The sequence below is a fragment of the Zootermopsis nevadensis genome, unplaced genomic scaffold (assembly GCF_977971745.1).
Source record: "Zootermopsis nevadensis isolate Lab colony 2312 unplaced genomic scaffold, Znev_1.0 Znev_ptg000030l, whole genome shotgun sequence".
Lineage (NCBI taxonomy): Eukaryota > Metazoa > Arthropoda > Insecta > Blattodea > Termopsidae > Zootermopsis > Zootermopsis nevadensis.
The window spans coordinates 10600600-10623320 of NW_028259162.1; the positions used below are offsets into that span (position 1 = coordinate 10600600).

Consider the following 22721-nt stretch of genomic DNA (forward strand, 5'->3'; position numbering starts at 1 on the left):
ATTTGAATAAAAATTTTCTTGGATATTATCCATCGTGTAGTAAGTAAAATATAAAATGTAAAACGAATTTTGGAGATGGGGCTCTATCTCCATCTTCAGGTGCCTACTCAGTTGGGCCCACTAGGTATAGCTAATCCCTATCTCCGGACAAAGTAAAAAGTGAAAGTCCTGGGATACAAAAAGATCACCGCACCATCCATCCATGGGACGTAAAAGAAGTCTTAAGTTGTGCAGTGAGTTTCAACTTAATGGTCATATGTATTTATTCCTACTTTTTTGTGAGTCTTTGTTTTTATTTGGCTTTTTTCGTGTTTAACGAATTTTGTGTCTACTATTTCTATTTTATTCTTTTGCGTATTTCAGATCCAATCTTTCCGATGATGTTCCTTATTAACTCCTGGCTGCCAGGAATGTTAGATGCATTATTTCAAGCCTCATTTCTCTGTGCTCTTCTGCTCTTCTGGTTATGTGTGTACCATGGTCTGCGCCAGGCAAGTTGTGAAATTCTGTTATAAGAATGTATTGCTGTTCAATGAACCCTTAGAGATTGCAGTCTGTACATAGATTATATATTAGCTGTAGCTTTTAACAAAGGTATTTTTCTATCAGAACATGCTAGAACTGAATTTGAAAAACTTCTATAAATTAAGAAAGTGAAGTATTCCTTAAATAATAACATGTATAGTTTTGAATTAAATTGTCTCATAACATGCTTATCAATTTTGGTGGGGAAAGCTCCTGGAAGGTAATTATGTTAGAATTAGAATTTATTTACAGTCTATAGGTCCTTCTCTGTACAAGCTAAGAATGTGGAGAATGTCATAGTATGAATATGAATACTACTACTTCTTCTTCTTCTTCTATGGCTCTCCGGTCCGTATTCGGTCCATGGCCTCCTCAATTCTCCTCTTCCATTTGGTCCTATCCTCCGCTGCTCTGTTAGGTCTGTCTGTCCGAGGCTTTGATTGAGGTTTCGAAACATCTTCCTTTTTACGGTGCAAGGTTGTTAGCCTTGCAACCAACCCCCAACCTGGAGGACCAGGGTACCTGACTTAGTCTGACCTCTCCCCCTCGACCAATCTGGCTAGGGAGGCCCTACCAGTAACTCTTGGGGTCACTGAGGTACTCAAGCCCCACCACCACGACAAGGTGCAGGTACCATTAAGTGGGGGAATATGAATACTTAGTACAATAAAATATCAAAACAGCATACTTATTACATCTGTTTACAATATTTAATAATTTTCAATTGAAGTAAATTATTCCATAAAATGAGATAAAAAATAATCTTTCAATGCTAACTTAAATGCATTGTCAAACCTTTGGATTCTACAGTGAATTAACAGCTTTAATTCTACTACAGTACCAGAGTTGCTTGTCAGATTCTAATAACTCTTTAAATATCATTGGTAGTGATATGTCCCACCTGCTTTAAAAATAAACCTCTTTGTATTTATGGGTTTTGTATAATTCTGTATTTTAATAGTAATTATTTCCTTAAATAGCATTTACCAGTTGATCTTTATAATGAAGACATGTATTTTCTTTGTAGTACACTGAATTCTTGAATATTATTTAGACAAGCTTTGGCTTTGAAGGGTTATAAAATATTTCAGTTTTGGAGTGATCATAGTATATGAGATGAATATAAACTGGTTTAGTTTGTTATAAATTTATGAGAAAGATATGGAGATTTTGCTACCAGGGAAACATTACTAGTTATTCCTTCACCTAGCTATAATTTTTTTCTGTGTTACTTTGTTCTCAGAATGAGCGCCGTATTTTGACATTTTATCTGCCCAAACTCCTTATTGTTGGGATGCTGTGGATATCTGCTGTTACAATGGCAACATGGCAGAAATTCAGTGAGCTTCAAGATCCAACATACAGTTACAAACTGGATACAAAGAACTTTGATGTCAGTAACTTAGCTTTCTTAACATAATGTTGCCATTAAAAATTCCATACTAAACTATTTTTTTATGTGGGATTACTAACAGAATATTTCTGAAGTCTTCTTTATGTACAGTAATTTCTGCCATGACATGATTATTGCATTGTTCCCTGATTCTTCCATCATGTTACAGTAAAACTGCATAATGATAACATCAATTATAACAGAACTGCAAACACATGTTTATAACTGACTTTGAAGACCAACAGAAAATTACTAAAATATATTTAAATTTCATAAACTGTTAGAGAAAATGAGCTAAAATTTGGGCTTTATAATTGACAGTCTGAGAGTGAACTCTACATTACTCAGGGAGCTCATCTCATTACTTATGATTTATGCCATAAGGTCAGACATTCTGTAAGCAACATAAAGTATAAACTAGATTTAACTGGATTGGTATAAGGGTGCAGTGGTTGGCTTTTACGAGAATCTTTTAAACGGCTAAAAATTCATCAAACACATAATGAAAATCCTCTATCAAGGGGTTCTTACACCATAAACTATTTTAACCTTCAACATATGGTATTCTTATATGACATCTGAAAATTGACTCTTGAATGGTAATTAAAGGTTAATATTATTCATATTTACTTTACAGAGTTTCAAAGTGTTCTTTTTCGTGACATGTGGTGTGTACTTGGCTTATTTACTACTGCTGATTCTGCGTGCCTACAGTGAGCTGCGAGCTATGCCATATTTTGGTGAGTCTAGCATTAAAATATTGTGAGATATTGACTATATTAATATGATTAATACCACATTTATTTAAGCTAATTTTTGTGTTATGTTTGTGTTCATATGAATGTGCCTGTTCAATTTACCCATCACATACAATGAAAGTCTACTTTATGTTACAGCTGAATGTAAAACAGGAATGTGTAAAATTCAGGAAATTAAAATTAAAACAAGAATTAGTAGTACAAAAATAATACAGTAATTAGATTATTTAAATTTATTGTAGTTTCTATAAAATAATTTCAAACAAATTAATGCTGAAAAAATTAATATAAGCCTTTATGTAGACAACTCTCTTTTCCAAATATGGATTAAAGTATATACTCCATACTAATGAAAACACATTATAGACACTACATACTCTTACAATTTATTCTGTCTATTTCAAAATTATGTTCATTTAAATGAAATGGTCAAAGTCTGAAAGTTTCCGATGACAGTACATTATAATATATAAAATTGACTTGTGGACTTTGTTCATCATCTGAATTTTAAAACTATAAAGTTACAGCATTTTGTAAGGTGAATTCTGCTTCTGTCTTTAGGTAGAAAGTAGGGAAAAGTAGAGAAAGCCCACCTGTTGGGGCTCCTAGTTAGATGTGGACCTCCAGGTGCAATATGTCAGTGTTATGAATATTGTTACATTTCCACATCAGATTTCATTCTTCAAGCATATGAAGTAGATAAGGCCAGATTAATTTTCTGTAATAAATATTCTTATTTCACAAATTTAACAAATGGTTTCTGTAATAAGAGCAAATCCATTGCACGAAATCATTCTGGTCCCATCCAAATTTAGGTTTTCATGTTTACAGATATGCGGCTCAAGTTTCTGACACTACTCATGCTCATTGTGCTGGGAATAAGTCTGTCTGTGACCATACTGAAATTTGGAGTTGGGATCTTAGAAGACAACTTTGTGGCAGAGCTGTCAACCACCTACAAGAGCTCTGCACAATTTATGTCATTTTACAGCCTTCTTAATTTTTACCTGTACACTATGGCATACGTTTATTCACCTGCAAAAGGAACTGTATTCGGTAAGCTCAGCTCAAAAACAGAAGTTTCATATAAGTTTAAGCATTGTCAAAAGTTTGTATGTATGTGTAAGTTCTATATCTGTCCCTTTCTCTGCTTGCCCAACTTCCAATTCTTTCACTGAACAAGGCCTCTATATAAGAATTATAAAGGTCTATGATTGTGGTCCCTATGTTTCCATTAGTCCAAGGTCAGGGCCCCTGTATAGCTATTATAATGGTCTAGAAACAAGGCCCCTTTGTAGCCATGCTAAAGATCTCAAATTGAGACCTACATGAAGCCATTATAATGTTCCATGTTCATGGACCCTATAAATGCATTGCATTTATCTGGGATCAAGTTGCCTCTGCAGCTATTAAAATGGCCGAGGGACAAGGCCTCTATAAGCATTATAATGGTCTAATATGGACCCTATGTTTCCATTATAATTGTCTAGGATTGAGGCTCTTATATAGCCAATATAATGGTCAAGGACCAAGGTCACTATGAAGCTTTTGTATTAATCTATCCCCTATACAGCAACTGTAATGGTCTAGAAGCATATAGGACCATATACAGCCTTTATAATAGTCTAATTTGGAGGGCCCTATATAGACATTTTAATGGTATGGAAATTATAATGTTACACTTTTGTTACAATGGTCACACCCATGTTATTATAATGGTGTAGTGTCAATGATAATGATGAGCTTAAAAATCTGTACTCCTCCCCCAATATTGTCAGGGTGATTAAGTCGAGAAGAATGAGATGGGCGGGGCATGTAGCGTGCATGAATGGGACAAGAGGTGTGCACTGAGTATTGGTTGGGAAGCCTGAGGGGAAGAGACCGCTGGGGAGACCTAGACGTAGATGGGAGGATAATATCAGGCGGGATCTATGGGAGATAGGAGTTGAAGGAGACTGGATTTTGTTGGCCCAGGACAGGGTCCGGTGGAGGGCTTTGGTTAATTCGGTGATGAACCTTCGGGTTCGGTAAGTCATCTAGTTAGTTAGTTAGTTAGTTAGTGTCAATGCCACTATATAGCATCTATGATTTTCTCCTATGTAACCATTACAATCGCCTAGTACCAAAGTCAAAGTATAGCTATTATATTCTGTGATCAGGGCCCCAAAATAGCGAGGTGTATAGTCTAGGGCAGCGTTTCTCAACCTATGGTAAGTGAGCCATTTGAGTGGTACGTGTACTAAGTAAGAAAATTATAAGATAATATTAACATAAATAAATTTTCCCTGAACGCATCTGGTTAGTGGTACATTTAATGTGTTAAATTAGAATTAGTGGTACGCCAACAAAAAAGGGTAAGAACCCCTGGACTAGGGTACACAGACACCTCTGTACATTCCAATGATAATGTATTTCTGGAGTCCTCTATGTGTGTCTATTACATTTACTACATAGACACATCTATTCATGCCTGTGCCTATAATTCCGATTACATAAACTCCTCTACCCAGGCTCTTAGCGCTGGCTAAGTAGATGCCTGCTCAGTGCCTATAGTACTGAAAACATAGTCTTTCCTATCATTGCCAAAAATATGGTATGACAGATGCCTCCAGGTAAGCCTAATGTACTGGCTATCAGAACCTACTCTTTTCCACAGACCTGATTACCTTGAGTTTAATGGCAGAGCAAATATTACATTATAGCTACCAACATTTCTAACCCCCTTCATCTTTTATTTCACAGAATCACCTATCACAAAAGACAATCCTGCTTTCTCCATGATAAATGATTCTGACGAGGATGTAATTTATGGATCAGACGAGGAAAGCCGTCGACCACTGAATCGATGCAGGAATGATGATGACAGCGATTAATATTCCTGTGGAACAAGAGAGATAATATTATTGCTAAAGTATCATATGAATACACAAGTAAGTTATGCTAGAAAATTACAGTTTGTTCAGAAAGTACTTTTGAATCATGTTACAATTTTGAATTATAAAACCGTATCACACCATTCTAGAATACAAACTCATATGTTATAAATTTGACAGTGTGGTCAGTGTTAAACATTAAGAAATTTTACTTGCTAAAAACTATAAATTCCAATTGACGTAATGACTAAACCTGTGTTCATGTTATTTCTTCCAACAGTTTTATCCAGGTAGCCATTTGTTAAAGTTTTTGAACTCATCTGTAAATTTTACATTTACATATGGAATAAAAAGTTCTGCTATATCAAATATTATTTTGAGCATGTGTGTGTGTGTGTGTGTGTGTGTGTGTGTGTGTGTGCGTGCGCGCGCGCGCGCGTGTTACAGAAGGTTAAGTTGAGTTGGATTAGGTATGGCTGAGTTGTGTTTGCTTGGGTTGGGATGGATTAGGGTTGCATTGGCTTGGATTGGGTTACCTTGGGTTGGGTTTGACCTGGGTCAGCACTCATACAGAAATATATTATTCCTGTGACATACATGAGGTCCGCAGTGGCCGCGTGGTCTGAGGCATGGGCATCGTGCTCTTGGTCGCTGGGACCATGGGTTCGAATCCCACTCAAGCCATGGATGTTTGTGTTGTGCTGTCCTGTGTACAGGTAGAGGCCTTGGGACGGGCCGATCCCTCATCCAAGGAGTCCTACCGATTGTCCATAGATCGAGCCAACAAAAAGTTGGGACCCGCAGTGCTCAGGCACTTGAAGAACGGGTTGTTCCCAGTATCCCAGTGACATACATATACTACATCACATGTACATTCCTATTCAAGATTAATATATAATAAATAATAATGCAATTTTGGTGATCACAATTAAATTATGGGGGAAATTTGTATGAGACTCAGCATCTGTACCACTGATGGTATTTTGATGGCAGATTACAACCAAAGCACTAGTATTTTATGTTAACAAGACAAATGCATGAAGGGCATATGGGATATAAGGAGAAACTCATAATATTGAAGTTATATTGCATTTCTGGTCAATGGACACAACGCATTACGGAGTGCAGTAGTCTTATGTCCTATTTGTACTTTATTCTCATTAAATGCTGCTTTAATAACAAAGTACTGACTGAATCCAATACAGTGTTTCTTAACTGCAGACAGACAACAGAGTGTTGAGGCATGTTGCAACAGTGTGGTTCGTTTACCTTTGTTCACATAAAACCTTTAGGCTGTTGTAAAATCACTTTTTGCAAAGTGACTGCTGCACAATTAAGTATTTGTGCAGCATAACATAGCATTGTAAAATTAGAACCTATATTACAACTAAACATAACTTTTCGACAATCAAGAAAAACAAACTTGGCACTGTCCCCATACAACGATTCCATATGACAGGAAGGAATAGATCAATCCGTAATATAACATTTTCCTTCCATTCAGTTCAAGTATTTTAGATAGTTGATTAATTATAAATATGTTACGACTAATTCTACTACAAGTTTTTTCAATATGTTCTTCCCAGCTAAAGGTGCTATCAATTACAACCCCCAAGAAATTAGTTCTTTTTACATTCACTATTTCCATATGCTTTATTGGAATTTTTAGATTACTTTCCTGCCTGCATTGTTTTAACTGAAAGAGAATGTAGTGTGTTTTTGTTGGGTTTATAAATAAATTGTTTATCTCAAAATATTTCTCTACTAATACTATATTATCTGACGGGTTTTTTTTGAGTTAAATTTTGTTTTGTCCTACATTCAATATTGATGTGTCATCAGCGTACATTATTATTCTGCCTTGTGTTAGAATATTATTTATGTTTAAAATTAAAAGTAATGGACCAAGAACAGAGCCCTGAGGAACTCTATATCTAACTGGAAGACTTCTTAACAAAGAGTCTTTCAATTGATTTTGTTCTACATGTACAACATTTACTTGTGTACTGCAGGAAAGCCTATGACTCAATTCAAAGAGAAGCTCTTTGTAACATTTTGCTTGAATTTGGTGTACCTAAGAAGCTTGTATGACTAATAAAATGTGTTTAAATAAAACCTATAGCAAAATTCGTATAGGTAACATTTGTCTGATACATTTCCTATTCAGAATGGCCATAAACAGGGAGATGCTCTATCGCTGATGCTTTTCAGTTTTGCCTTTGAATATGCAATCATGAAAGTCCAAGAAAATCAGGGTGGTTTGGAATTGAATGGGCACATCAGCTGTTAGTCTATGCTGATGATACTAATCTGTTGGGCAGTATTATAAATGCAATAGAAAAGGAATACAGAAACAGTCTTAAGGGCAGGTGGGGATATTGGTCTGGAAATAAATGCAAAAAAGACAAAGCATATGATCACAACACTAACAAGTCAGAATGACATTCATGACAAAATATAGAGCAGATTAAACTCAGGGAATGTTTGTTATCATTCAGCCCAAAATATTTTGTCCTCCCATCTCTCACAAAAAAACTATAGGTTAAAATGTACAAAGTGTAATTTGGCAGTATGGGTATGAAACCTGGTCTCTCACTTTGAAAGAGGAACGTAAATTGATGGTTTTTGAGAAAAGAGTGTTGAAAAGGATATATTAGAACCTAAAAGGGAATAAGATGGATCATGGAGAACATTACATAAGGATGAGCTTCACGGCCTGAACTCCTAGCCTGATATTAGTGTAATTAAATATTGATGGATGAGGCGGGCGGGACATGTGGCGAGCATGGGTTGAAGGGAGGGGTGTTTGTAGGGTATTGGTTGGGTAGTCTTGAGAGCGAAAACCGCTGGGAAGACCTAGGTGTAGGTGTGAGAACAACGTTATGATGGACCTCAGGGAGACAGGAATCGATGGAGCAAACTGGATGCACCTATATCAGGTTAGAGACCGGTGGCGATCTTTTGTGAACAAGGTGACGAACCTTCGGGTTCCATGAAGAAAGTGGGTTATTCTTTGGCAAGCCGAGTACAACTTTTCAAACGACAACGAGCGTCACCTTTCGAAAGTAAGAAAGCCTCTATTTACCTTGGAACTACGCTGGTATGAACAGTATGGTTAAAAAGTTACAGTGGAACCACGGTTCCGGAGAATTTGACGTAAATACGTCTCTGTATTTAAATTATATTTACGTCTCTGTTATGTAATGTAATGTAATGTAAAGTAAATTAATGTAATGTAATGTTATCTTCAATGTCATCCATCTTGTTACGAAAGCGGATTGTTGACGGCAGTAATGTAACACAACAATGCCGAGTATACAGATTACGTTTCATAGGTAACATAATAATGCACGCAAGCTGACCATTGTTGTCGGTCCATATTTACACATTGTTGTCGATTTGTTGATACGGATCTTACACATTTTTCTGTCACTTTTTTTGCGGAATGACCCTTCCATATAGACGTATTTACGCCAAAACAATTTCTCAAATCCTTATTCCACATCAATATTATTTAGAACAGCATGAAAATATTCAGTACTCTCGTTCTTCTTTGGACGAATGAAGTTTCATAGAAAATGTACTAAATTTTGTTGCTGATGCAGGAAGAATCGGAAACAACCTGGCTGGTGGGAATTATCTGTGTTTACGATTGTCAGCACTGTCTTCATATTGAAATGGCGTGAGCTCGGTGGCTGGGCGAAAGGTGAAACTTTATGCGAGGAAAAAATAGTGTAATTTAATTATCAAAGTTCTTTAAGTCGTGTTATTAGTGCACGTATCTGCACTATGGGTGATATAAAGTCATTTTTTCATCAGTGGTGTACAAAACAGAAAGTGATTCCACAATTTGATGTTCGACCCACAGGTCCGAAGCATCGACAACGTTTCTTGTGTGAAGTACGTGTAGAAGGATTTGGTTATGTTGGTGCAGGGAACTCCACAAACAAGAAGGATGCACAGAGTAATGCAGCAAAAGATTTTGTTCAGTATCTGGTGCGTCAGTCTATTGTCAATTCGAAGGATCTTCCGTCTGAGCTTGGACCAGCGACTGATGCCAAAGATGCACTTCCATCAGATCTACCATCTGGCGGCCCTACTGCACCTCATGTGTCACTTGGTCTCACGCGTCCCGTTTTCCAGCCCGGAATGGGCCCTAATGAAATAGGTGAGGCATATCGTCCATACCAACGTGATGGAGACCGGCCTCAGACTTACATGGACAGATTAGCTGAGCAACAAAAAGTGGAAGAAGCAGAGGACTTGGATGTAAATGCAAGTATTCATGGCAACTGGACGGTAGAGAATGCGAAATCTAAATTGCATCAGTTCATGCAGATGCATCGCATCCAGACCGACTACAAGTACACACCTGTTGGACCAGACCATACTAGAAGTTTTGTTGCTGAAATGAGCTTCTATGTGAAGCAGTTAGGAAGAACCATTATGGGTCGAGAGACAGGTTCAAACAAACAGACAGCATCTAAGAGTTGTGCACTTTCACTGGTGCGTCAATTGTTTCATTTAGGAGTGATAGAGGCATTTAGTGGTACCCTGAAGAAAAACAAAGAGAGTCAGCAAATGAAACCATATGAAGTAGCACTTAGTCCTGATTTGGAAAAAGAAGTTTATGATGTACTAGAAGACCTGCAGATAAAACCAGTGCCACTTCTCACAGAAACTGGAACAGGACCAGTGTCTCTGTTGACAACACATATTGTGGATGATTTTGTGTCGTCAAAGACCCAACCAGCAGGTGTTGTGACATGGTCACCCCCACAGCCCAACTGGAACCCATGGACTGGTTGTAACATTGATGAAGGTCCTCTTGCTCAAGCAACAATGGATCAAATCAGTGAAGATCTTGCAAATAATTTTCGAGATCGAATGCAGAATGATACTACTCTTCAGGCTATGGTGAAAGAGCGAGGTGCACTTCCTGTGTCTGCAATGAAGGGTGGTATTATGGAAGCCATTAATGATAGTTCTGTGGTTATTATCAGAGGAAACACTGGTTGTGGAAAAACAACTCAAGTATGTCAGTATATATTAGATGACTACATTCAATCTGGACAAGGTGCATATTGCAATATTGTTGTGACACAACCTCGACGTATATCAGCTGTGTCTGTGGCAGACCGTGTGGCTAACGAGAGAGTAGAACAATTAGGTTTGAGTGTGGGTTATAGTGTGCGCTTTGAGTCATGCCTCCCAAGACCTTATGGAGGAATTATGTTTTGTACTATTGGAGTGTTACTTCGAAAGCTTGAGAATGGCCTTCGAGGAGTGTCGCATGTTATTGTTGATGAAATTCATGAGCGTGATGTCAACAGTGATTTCATAATGGTTGTTTTACGTGATATGATTCACACTTATCCTGATCTACGACTAATTCTTATGTCTGCTACCATTGATACCACTCTGTTCAGGGAGTACTTCAACAACTGTCCTGTTATTGAGGTACCTGGTAGAGCCTATTCAGTGCAGGAGTACTTCTTGGAGGATTGTGTGCAGATGCTAAACTTTGTTCCACCAGCTGATACCCGAAAACGCCGTAACAAAGATAAGGATGACAGTGAAGGAACAGTAGGTGCAGAAGATCAAGAAGAGAATCTCAACAAGATGGTATCTTCTGAATACACTGTACAGACTCAAAATGCAGTAGCTCAGTTGAGTGAGAAGGAAGTAAGTTTTGAGCTAATAGAAGAACTGTTGAAGTACATTAAAACATTGGGCTTTCCAGGTGCAGTTCTCATATTCTTGCCTGGGTGGAACTTGATTTTTGCACTGATGCGTCATCTTCAACAACATCCAGTTTTTGGGAGCCAGGGCTATAGCATTATTCCACTTCACTCACAGTTGCCAAGAGAAGATCAGCACCGAGTATTTGAACCTGTTCCAGAGGGAATAACAAAGATTATCCTGTCAACAAATATAGCAGAAACCTCTATTACAATTAATGATGTTGTCTATGTAATAGATAGCTGCAAAGCAAAAATGAAGTTATTCACTTCACACAATAATATGACCAACTATGCAACAGTCTGGGCTTCAAAAACAAACCTTGAGCAGCGGAAGGGTCGTGCAGGTAGAGTTCGGCCAGGATTCTGCTTCCACCTGCTGAGCAAGTCTCGCTATGAACGTCTTGATGAACACATGACACCTGAAATGTTCCGAACTCCACTCCATGAGCTTGCTCTTTCCATTAAACTCTTGCGACTTGGTGCCATAGGTCAGTTTCTTAGTAAAGCCATCCAGCCACCACCTATAGATGCAGTCATTGAGGCTGAGGTACTTCTAAGGGAAATGAAATGTCTTGACAGCAATGATGAACTAACTCCTCTGGGCCGAATACTGGCAAAGTTGCCAATAGAACCCCGACTTGGGAAGATGATGATTCTTGGTTGTATATTCTTCTGTGGTGACTCTCTAGCTACAATGGCAGCAAATAGCTCAACATTACCAGAAGTATTCACAACAGGAATGGACCACAGAAGACTGACATACCAGCAGAAAGCTTTTGCTGGGAACCGTTACTCAGATCATGTAGCCATGTTGAATGCCTTCCAGGCCTGGGAAGAGGCACGCATGGGTGGTGAGCAGGCAGAGGCCACATTCTGTGACCACAAGATGCTGTCCATGCCCACATTGAGGGTCACATGGGAGGCCAAGAACCAACTGAAGGAACTCTTGCAGTCTGCAGGATTTCCAGAGGAGACGATGGTACCTGTTGTATTCAACTACCAAGGGCAACCTGACCCCAAGCTAGACATGGTTACAGCTCTAATGTGCATGGGGCTGTATCCAAATGTTTGCTTTCACAAGGAAAAACGCAAAGTTCTTACAACAGAGTCAAAAGCTGCATTGATCCACAAGACATCGGTGAATTGCAGCAACATGGAACAACATTTCCCTTTTCCATTCTTTGTATTTGGAGAGAAGATTCGGACACGTGCTGTGTCGTGCAAGCAGATGACCATGGTTACCCCCATTCACCTCTTGCTATTTGGTTCGCGCAAAGTGGAGCTTGTTGATAATGTGGTGCGCCTTGACAACTGGATCAATCTGGCAATGAAACCTGATGTGGCGGCTGCAGTAGTTGCACTACGTCCAGTTCTAGAAAGTCTGGTGGTTCGTGCATCACTTGAGCCAGAGTCTATCACAGAGATGTCTCCCCTTGATGGAAGGGTGGTAAATGTCATCAAACAGCTATGCAAAATGAATGCTGGACGTTATGGCTTGGAAAAAGTTGGTATGGGAGGTTTTAGTAGTCAACGCCCACCACGTGGTCACAGCTTTGGAAACAATGGACCACCCCCAAAGATGATGCGTGGTGGTGGGGGTGGTTTCAGAGGAGGTTATGGCAACCAGGGAAGAGGTGGCTATGGCTTTAGTGGCTATGGTACTTACAGAGGAGGAGGACGAGGCTATTATAGTGGTGGTGGAGGAGGTTTCGGTGGTGATTATCGAGGTGGATACTGAGAGAGCATTACCACGTTCTAGTGCATAAAATGTTCAGTAGTTTTACACTTTGAAGACTGGTGATACGATGTTTCTAGACACACCGTTATTGGAAAGGTTAATATTTCAGTTACTCTGTAGCAGTATTTAAATACAGTTGGCAATATCATACACTTATTTGTACTGGATACATGTCCCAGGAAATGTGGAACTGATCTTCTGGAGGTTGTTTATTTTGTAATTCTGAGTTGAAAATGTTATGTGAGCCTGTTTCCAATGCTCAAGCATTTCAGATCTCCGAAAGTTGTGGACAAAGAGTTTACTCCAGAGTGAGGCAACAAAAGGAAGTGGTCAGAATTTATAAACATTGCTGATAAAATCATAAATTCAGTGTTGTACATAAGGCTGTATGTAATGCTGTGAACATGGTGATGAACCTTCGGACCCATGTGGAAAGTGGCTATTCTTTGACATGCTGAATGTACAATAGACTTTTGAAAGAATATTCTGCACCTTAGAGTGAGCGAATGAGTACATATAATAATAATATATACTACACGCAGGATTAAATCCTGGGTAAGTAATCGTCTAAGGTGTACCTCCTTTTCCAGTTGAGTAGAGTACTTGCAGACATTAAACATTACACATTCAATTATTATTTTTAAGCATTAAACATAAAGCTACAGTTCCAGTTAAGCATTGTGAGTGCTAGTTGTCAGTACTGCAGTCTGTAATCTGTTGAGAACATGGCGTGTTCCATATTTATTGTTATATAGTACAGAACACTGAAAGGAGTTGTTTTGTAAAGTGACTTAAACACACCATCAGCATAATTTCTCTCTCAACATTTGGTGCAGCAAATATTTGTTTGAACCACATGTTTTTGTAGGTTATTTAACTGCTGAACACTTCTTGTTAGTTTCTGCATGATGAACTGTGTCTGCTTTTAGATTATATTTCTCTGTGGACAGGAATACAAATGTGTGTACATGACACACACCTTGAAATTTTTAGCAGTAAGTCACACATTAAGTAGGATTTCATGTTCTCATGGTGGCAAGTATGAAGATAACTGTCTTCTGAGTTATGCCACCATGTAGTCTAGTAGAAGTTTAGTGACATTTCCGAGATGCTTGCTTCATCCATCATCAGGGTGATCTGCCAGCAAGCACCCCTGAAATGATGGTAAACTTTTACCAGATTACATGGCACTACAACCAGAAGACGGTCATCTTAAAATCACACATTACGTGAAATGTCAGTATAGTAATTGCTGGATTTTTGTGGAAGTCCACAGGTGTGGGTACTGGTCTGCATCCAATCAGTTACTTCCTTTTGGGCCAATTAAAATTTGTGTCTGGAAGTTTTTGTATTAGCCTCTTATACTGAATTTATGATTTTCCCAGCAGTGTTCACAAATTCTGTTCATTTCCCAGTGTAGAGTACACTTCATATCTGTAACTTCAAAATGTTCATATAACATTTTTGATCTGTAGTTACCTAATTAACTATCTCCTACATTTATGTGGATTCCTGTATAGTGTAAGTTTGTGTGAATGTGACATACTCATCCTACAATGAACAATTGAATGTACCTTAATGTCATGGAGATATAATAATGCCATAATTATTTGTATGAGATGATGTAACAAAAAAATTCAACTGCGTTATAGTATTTGGTAAGGTTTATGGGGATGAAAGCAAGTTTGTACTGGCAAGTTTATTACATTTTATTACCATAATCATCACTGGTTCCTGTGTTTTATGCTGGTGTCCAGAAATTTTTGTTCTTTTTATTCATGTCTGTCATGTGTGTGTTAGTCATTTAAATTCAGACTTTGGCTCTCAGTTGTTAGGAGAATTGAATAATTGTAGATATCTTAAAAACTTTGTTACAGTATGTTGGATCTGCTAAAATTCTAATTGTATGCATTTTAAGAATATGAAAAGTTCTTAAAATCTGTCAGATGTATTTACTCAGACATGTTATGCATTCTTGAAATGTGTGGTTGTTGTACAAATTGTTTCTCCAGCATTTAAATTACCGTAAACCACATCAATTACCTCCTGTGTTTGAAAGCTGGTGACACTGATGTGGGGATGGCTACTTATTTATTTTTAGCTTTGTTCAATCTGGAGAACACACCCTGTAAAGAGTTTGGGAGATACAAGCAGCTTGTTACTTCACTGTTTGACCATGTTAACTTTCTTTGTAGGATATGTGAGAATTAACTCAAAGTTTTGTGGTGGAAAAGGAAGAGATTGCATTTCATCCCTGGTCGGTGTTTGCTCTTGTGGCCAGCCTAAGACCATCTGGGCAAAGTGGCAGTTTGCTGTACTTCTTCCTGTCAGATTAAGATTTAATATAACAGGTAGTATAGTTTAATAACTTATTTGAAAATTTGTGATTTTTAGTTCAAAACTCTGTTAGTTGGGCGCTGAAGAGTTGATTGTCATAATTATCTCTTGCTGAAGATGAAAGACATCTTAATCATTTTAAAACTAAATAATTATCATACAGTGGGGTTCAGGTGATTTGGTATGGTCTGGCTGCAGATCATAAACATTTGAAGTTGTTTGGCAACATGTAGCTAGTGGGTGTCCTTGACTGCACCTTTCATGCTGTTTATAGGTTAGTACTTTCTTTATGCTTTCTAATATATACCCATCCCATGTGTGTTAGTATCTATAAATTGTTGATATGAATGCAATCACTCTTAGCTTAATTCTTATTATACTGTCTTTTTATACGTTTTATCAGTCTATATCCTGCCACGGCCCAGAAGAAGTGCATTTTGGATGCATCTAGTCATTTGTTTTGTTGTTAGTTGAGCATCTCTTTACAGACTTTGCCTAAAGTATTTGTTTTATTGTCTCAGTGAGTTACTGGAACCTGCAATCTATTTTTTATATCATAACTTAACTAAAATCCTAAAGAATTTGTTAATGTGTTCAAAAGATTTACCATCCACAACAATTTTAGTCTGAACTCCATTAATTGACACATTGTGCTGGCAAGATATTGAAAGTTCTTTGATGTCAGATGCTTAATGAAACTTTGGATAAAAACATTGTCAGTTAATTTTGATTAACATGTTCTGCAGCAAGAAACTCTGAGTAAACTTTCACACACTTTGATAAGAGTCAGAAAATGCATGTGAAGTGTATTAATTTACCATTTGTAGTTTCTCTCCATACTAAAGTTTTTAGAACATCCAGTTATGAAGTTAACTGTATTATTGTCCTTGAACTCCCACTGCCTTCTCTTTAGGTGAAATTAATAACCACAAAATATTTATTAGAACACAAACTAGTTTCTAGTTTGGTTGCAGAGCCATTTAGCACTAATATTATTTGTGTAATGTTTGTGTTAAAATGATTTATTTATATTAATTCAAATTTAAAAGTAAGACCAGTGCTTTCCATAACAGTATGGAAAACTCTGTATTGATTTTACCACAAAGGTGATTGCAAGTGTGACATTTTCCCTTTTGGTATTAATGCACAGAGGTGTGGATTTTAGTACTTTGTGATAATCCTATTAGTCCATGACCCCAATACAGTCAGGATAGGATTCAAGGAAGGAAAACCCACACAGATGAACTGGTGTGAATGAAGACATGGAATTGGATGAAAAATATCTTCTATGTTTTTAATTTCGTTGTATTTCTTTGCTAGTGTAAAATCTAATTTTAATGACATTGTAATTAGTGTCAGTGGTGATGAAAGATGGAATCACATTGTGAGGAACCGTAGTTTTAATTAGAATAGCAGATATCAAAGGTCGTGTGTATGAGAGTGATGCTAGTGCAGTTTCCAACCTGTAACTTAGAAGAAAGTTATATTTTGACTTCATCTGGTCAGTTTCATTTTTCAGTAATTACCAGTGAGTAATGAGAAATGAAGAAATTGAAATTATTCATTCTTATTTCAATATGAGTTGTCAAGTGGTTTTATGTTTTACCAATTAATTTGTATGTGTGAGGTAGTTCATAAAATAGGTATTTTGTAAAATTTGGTTCCCTTGATAACAAGCTATTTTGTTATGGTTATTGAAATGCAATGTTTTATTTGATTTCTCTTTCATATAACTAAGATATGATCTTAAAAACAACATACCACTTTATGTATCTGTGAAAGTAACCAAGAGAGTTTATATGTATATGTTATTTTATGAACATTGCAGTCTGTCTAGACAGATCTGAAGTGTCTAGTGCAGGGATTGCCAATCATATGTCCCAAATATTAACATTTTCCATTCCAATTAACTCTTCAAAGCTGTTTGCAATGCTGACATTGTTGTTCTTGTGTGTGACTTACACATTCCAGCCGAATACAAATTTTTATACTGGGTATATTTGCTGTTATAAAATAACTTACTTCTTGGTAGATTATGAGAGCCCAGGTAGTTTATACAGCTACCAGCAAACTTGGTGTAAGAGACAAGACCAATTATGTCAAGTCTACCTTGATTTGAAACAGAAGTAAAACATTGCTGTCTTATGTTTATGATAAAGGCTGTGCCATCTACTAAAGGTGAAATGTGTTTAGTCTGCTTTTTGTAGCACATTTTGGGTTTTTTCTTAGATTCAAATCCATATGTGTTTTGTATGATCTTGAGCTTTCACAGCGACTATGCACAATAAAGTCTTCTCGGGCTATCAGCCTCGTGAAGTGGTTAAAACATGAAAAGACCAACGTTTCGAGGACTATCTCTGTCCTCGTCCTCAGGGTACTGAAGTGGTTGAGGCCAACCAACCAAAAAGCTAACTAAGGGCAGAGTCCTGTGCAAGTGCAAGACATTGTCCCTTCCTAGCAGTGGTTGGGGCTCTCCACCGTATTATTTATATATACCTGCTCCGGCCCCATGTGACTGGTGGATGGCATCACGAGCTCACCTTGTTATGCTCAGCTTACCGGTTAGACAACAACAGAGATGGAGGTTTTATGCTAAGCTGGGCCTGGTTTCCTGTGTTGAATATGTTATATAACCGGTAAGCTGAACATAACAAGGCGAGCTAGTGACGTCATCCACCAGTCACACGGGGCTGGAGCAGGTATATAATGGTGGAGAGCCCCAACCACTTCAGTACCCTGAGGACGAGGACAGAGATGGACATTGGTCTTTTCATGCTTTAACCACTTGACGCGGCTGATAGCCTAAGAAGATTTTATTGCCATATGTGTTTGCTGACATGACATCTGTGTAATCAGATCTTATTTGGTGATTTGATTGTATTGATATTTAAAATAAGGGGGTGAGTGCGTGTGAAGAGTTGTGTTTAATATTCTGTGGTTAGGATGCTGTCCTACTGCAGCTATAAAACAGAATTTACTCTTCGGTCAGTTCAGGGATGATGTGAGTTGCTATTATTGCTATTGCATTGTCCACAAAATTCTTCCTTCATACAAAATTGTCCAGACCTTTGCAAGTAATAACCTTACCATTTGGCAATTTATTTTTTCAAACTTCATTGTTTGTATTTTACAGTTAAGTTTGTACTGCAGTTGAGATGTGAAGTTCCAGATGTTATAATTTACTTTATATCCTTTTGTATGATATGGTTGTATGTTTCCTTTAATTTCAGGGGAAAATTATGTGTGTTACTAAAATGGTATTGCATCTTGAAAGTAGGAAAGTGTTAAAAAATAGATACTGCTTTGATGCCAGCCAAAACATTAGGAGCCAGTAATAAAGAGGGATGAGATTTGCAGCTTTTAAAACAATTCAAATTTGGATTTTGATGTGATAATTATAAACTTTGCTTAACAATGTTGCCACCATTGGCTGCTATTGTCCTCCAAATGTTGATGTTGGTAATAGAGCTGAATAGTGTATTGCCAATGCCAGCATAGGTATTTTGCTTCGTTTGTGATAATATTAATGAAATGTTAGGTTATGTGCCTAAGAGAAATTTGATTGCTTGTAAGGTGTATGTGCAAGAAGTAGAATCTTTGGTTGGGACATTGATAATTGACAAGAAGTCTTACTTGGCTTATACAGCTTTTTATGGTAGAATCTGTTTATTGTAATATTAAAGTTGCCTAAAACGAAATATTAGCACATCATATTTGAGTAAGAGTCTTTGAGTTTTTTATAAAAATGAAAGGGTAGGTGTTTACAACTGTCCCTGTGTTCTGTCAAAAATGTAAAACAGGTGACTGTATTAGCTGTCCTTTCATCAAGGTAATAATCAATAAACTCTCCAGGGATGCCATTCAATATCAGTATTGAAACAATTAATAGTAGTATTGAACCATTTTACTTGAACTATATGATATATTTATATTTAATAAAATATTTTTATATGAACATTAACCAAGACCATTTGACCTGCAGAATTCCAACATAATAATGTTTATTTCAGCACAGATTCTGGAATCATGCAGCATGATACATGAACAGATTTTGAAGATTCCTGATTGTGCATTGTATGTCCAATTGTTCCTTTGGACTTTGTCCTTTGTTTAAATGAAAAAATTGCAAAACTCTACAGCATTTTGGAATCTTGATTCTGTGTCTGTCTTAGGTAAAAAGCAGGTTGGGCCCTCAGCAGAGAGGCTTTCTGTCCCTTTCCCCCCTTTTTACCTGAAGTTGGAGGCAGAATCCATCTTCTGGAATGTTGCATTAGTTTTATAATTTTATAATTTAGAAGTGGACATTGTCCAAAAGAAAAATTTTACATACTGTGAACAGATTTTTCTCACCAGGAAATGGCTGACAGCATCTGCTGGGCTCAGAAGTTGGAGACTAAAATAGTTTTCATTATTAACTTAGTCTCACTGTCCTTAATATAGCCACCATACCAGAGTGGGTTTACATACTCATTATCCTTCCATCATCAGAACTCAAGCCTGAAGTCAGTCATATTACATAGAGAGGGTGCACTCCAGATGAACGAAATTGCCACATTTTTAAAAATTAATAATACTTCGAGAAAGTTAAGAAGCTCATAATGCTAGTTAAATGGAATTATATAGTAATTATTTCTTTTTGAGATGGTAGTTATATTTGTGTTAACTACCATCTGTTCAATGATTTGCTAAATGGCTGAAATTTCCAGCAGGAGGAAACCGGATGGCTGTACAGTTCAATATCACAATTTTCAGAAACATATTTTTGAAGCCAATTTTTTTCAAGATGTACTTAATGTGCACTGTGATGATAAGTTTATTGCTTGTTAAGACTCCTCTTATAATTCTCTATAATTAAGTTTCAGAGGTATATTGGTAATATAAATGTAAGTATGATGTGTTTCCATTTATATACTATACTACACTAACTGCATTCAGTTTAAATTTGAGAGAAGTCTTGATAAGCGGAACACAAGTGAAATTATGTGGGCATGAGTACATTTGAGAATTTTGGCTTATAATTCATTGTTCTGAACCGTACAGCCATCCCATTTCCTCTTGATTAAAGTAGGAAGGTTCTGAGGGAATAGTTTAAATCCTTTTTCTAAGAGGCCAAGTTTAATTCCTTGTGCTTGTAACAAGTTTCTTTAAAAAGTACTAAAGGAAAACTTGCATGTGAAAGAATATTCAGAGAGCATATTGTATTGGAATATATACATTTGTTGTCTGTCAGAATTTCTCATAATTATTTGATTATTGATATTGATTGGCATCCCTAACATTCACCATTTAATCTTCCACTTTTATTGACAGTTTATACAGTGATTCACCATCTGATACTAGTTTTTTGAAATCTGTAAATTAAACTTCAGTCACTGATTAGGATTGATACTCTGGCACTGGGTTAAGTCCAGTCAAATTTAATACATTCAGTAATCTCTCATACTGTTTTATTGATTAAATTACATATTAAGGCAATTTCATTTGCCAGTATCTTTCGTTGTATAGGTTGAGATTTTGTTTTGTATGTTTAGAGTTCTTCAAAATCTGCTCTAGCAGGAGAAAATGTACTTTTTTGTAATAGTCTTCTTACTTTACTGTTTGGTATAATTACAAGAGTTCACTTACGTGTGAAGACAAAGTGTGCAATTTAACAATTGAAACTATGATGGTTGGTGTGTAGTTATTTTCAGTGAACTGTCAGTAATTTGGTATTGTTGTCATAATTTAATTATTTTGAAACATACAGTCATTTAATAGCTGAGATTAGCTCATTCTGTTGCAGTCTGAAGTATACCAGCATTATGATTTAGTACTGTGAACTTTACTTTTATCTTTCTATTCATACAGACGTGGTCAGTCCAGTGGATCATGTATGAGGTACTCATGGCAAATACATAGAGCATTCATTATCCGTATCTTGAGTTTCATATATGGAAGGTATTGCATAGACAGTATATATGCTACATAGCTATACATTTTAATATTTTATTTTTCATATGTGACATAAGTGCTGTTGGTATGCAACGTACTGCACATTAATGAAATAGCTTATTAATATTTGCATATCAGATATCAAAATCAGTTTTTAAATTTATTCTTGACACTCAAGAAATTAGAACACAAAACTGAGGAATCTGTCAAATGAGGGAAATGTAATGTTTAAGAATATATAATAAATATCTGCATGCTTGCACGAGAAAAATTTCTCATATCACTGTTATATAGAAGTAGACATATACTATGAAACCCCTTTTTATCAAACATGACTTATAAATCTTTATTTTGGGGGTATTATGCTTACTATTATTTTTGTGGTCAGTATTGTTTAGTTTTCTGAGATACAGTTTTCATTTTAAAAATGTATCTAGTGAGTCGGAAATCCTGTTACTATATGTTCAAAATCTGACACATGATGTGTGATATAATTAGTTGTCAGTACCCACCATAGCAATACGTATTACTTTATTACACACCTTCATACCTAAAACCGCGAAGGAATATTGGGATGTGTCCCTTCTCCCGTGGGTGTCTCCCTATGTCTCTGGCTGAGGGTCCTCTGCTTCCCTTCATACATGTTTGAGTGTGTGTTTTACAATTCCACCTCCTGTGCTTATCACTCCCTCTAATATTTAAGGCAGAGACATAGTGCGTCAGAGATCATGTCTGGCAGTCACTGCTTTTGCCAGCTATCGGGTGGGGAGAATTTTGAAAAAAATCAAAAAATGCTGGAAATTGTTTAAAAAAGCACACAAAATCAAAAGCATTTGAGAATTTTTAACTTAATAAAATTTCGAATTTTTTTGTTTTGTGCGCGTTTTAGTCAATTTCCAGCATTCTTTGATTTTTCGAAAATTTTGAAAATTTCCAACTTTTTTTCAAAACTGTCTCCAAGAGATGCATACCAGCCTCGGTGAATGCCACAACCTGTCTCTGCCGGACTCGGCCTCTATCTCACCCGGTTGCTGACTGCCTCGGGGTCTGCATCAATCGGCCTATGCAGGACTCGGTGTCCAGCCGACCGTGTCTCTGGCCGTCTCGGTCTCTGTCTCAAGTGGTGACAGCCGCAACCGTGCTTCTCAGAGATGACATGGAAGAGATCGTGTCAGGCACAGACCGCGTTCGTCAGAGCAAGAGTATATAAGAAAGAGTCCGACTGAGGCCGTCCTGCAAGGCATTAGGTGGGGAGAATTTTTGAAAATATTTTTAAAATTTTTGAAATTTTTCGAAAAATCAAAAAATGCTGGAAAATGGCCAAAAAGCGCATAAAACAAACTTTTTTTTGAAAAATTCAAATTTCAAAATTTTTTCAAAATTTTAAAAAAATTTTGGTTTTGTGCGCCTTTCAGCCAATTT

The 22721-nt window shown here is 36.9% G+C and overlaps 2 protein-coding genes across 11 annotated transcripts in view; both read left to right on the forward strand.

The window, feature by feature from the left end:
• LOC110827189 (transmembrane protein 181) overlaps nucleotides 1-5918 on the forward strand; it is a 119971-nt gene extending 114053 nt beyond the window's left edge. For all 10 annotated transcript variants that reach the window (XM_022058604.2, XM_087358971.1, XM_022058608.2 and 7 more), the window contains 5 exons: nucleotides 364-491; nucleotides 1769-1918; nucleotides 2556-2658; nucleotides 3508-3732; nucleotides 5419-5918. In XM_022058604.2, coding sequence (XP_021914296.1) covers nucleotides 364-491; nucleotides 1769-1918; nucleotides 2556-2658; nucleotides 3508-3732; nucleotides 5419-5549 — 737 coding nt within the window. In that variant the 3' untranslated portion in view covers nucleotides 5550-5918. The remainder of the gene's footprint in view (nucleotides 1-363; nucleotides 492-1768; nucleotides 1919-2555; nucleotides 2659-3507; nucleotides 3733-5418) is intronic.
• A 2470-nt stretch (nucleotides 5919-8388) lies between these two features.
• On the forward strand, nucleotides 8389-21570 carry mle (dosage compensation regulator mle). Its single transcript, XM_087358942.1, has 2 exons — nucleotides 8389-13586; nucleotides 15227-21570. Exon 1 carries the CDS (start codon nucleotides 9339-9341, stop codon nucleotides 13029-13031), a length of 3693 nt encoding a protein of 1230 aa, XP_087215068.1. The 5' UTR covers nucleotides 8389-9338; the 3' UTR covers nucleotides 13032-13586; nucleotides 15227-21570.
• Nucleotides 21571-22721: the final 1151 nt, after the last annotated feature.

Coding starts and splice junctions, on each gene's coding strand:
- mle (XM_087358942.1), top strand. CDS start 9,339: ATGGGTGATATAAAGTCATTTTTTCATCAGTGGTGTACAAAACAGAAA.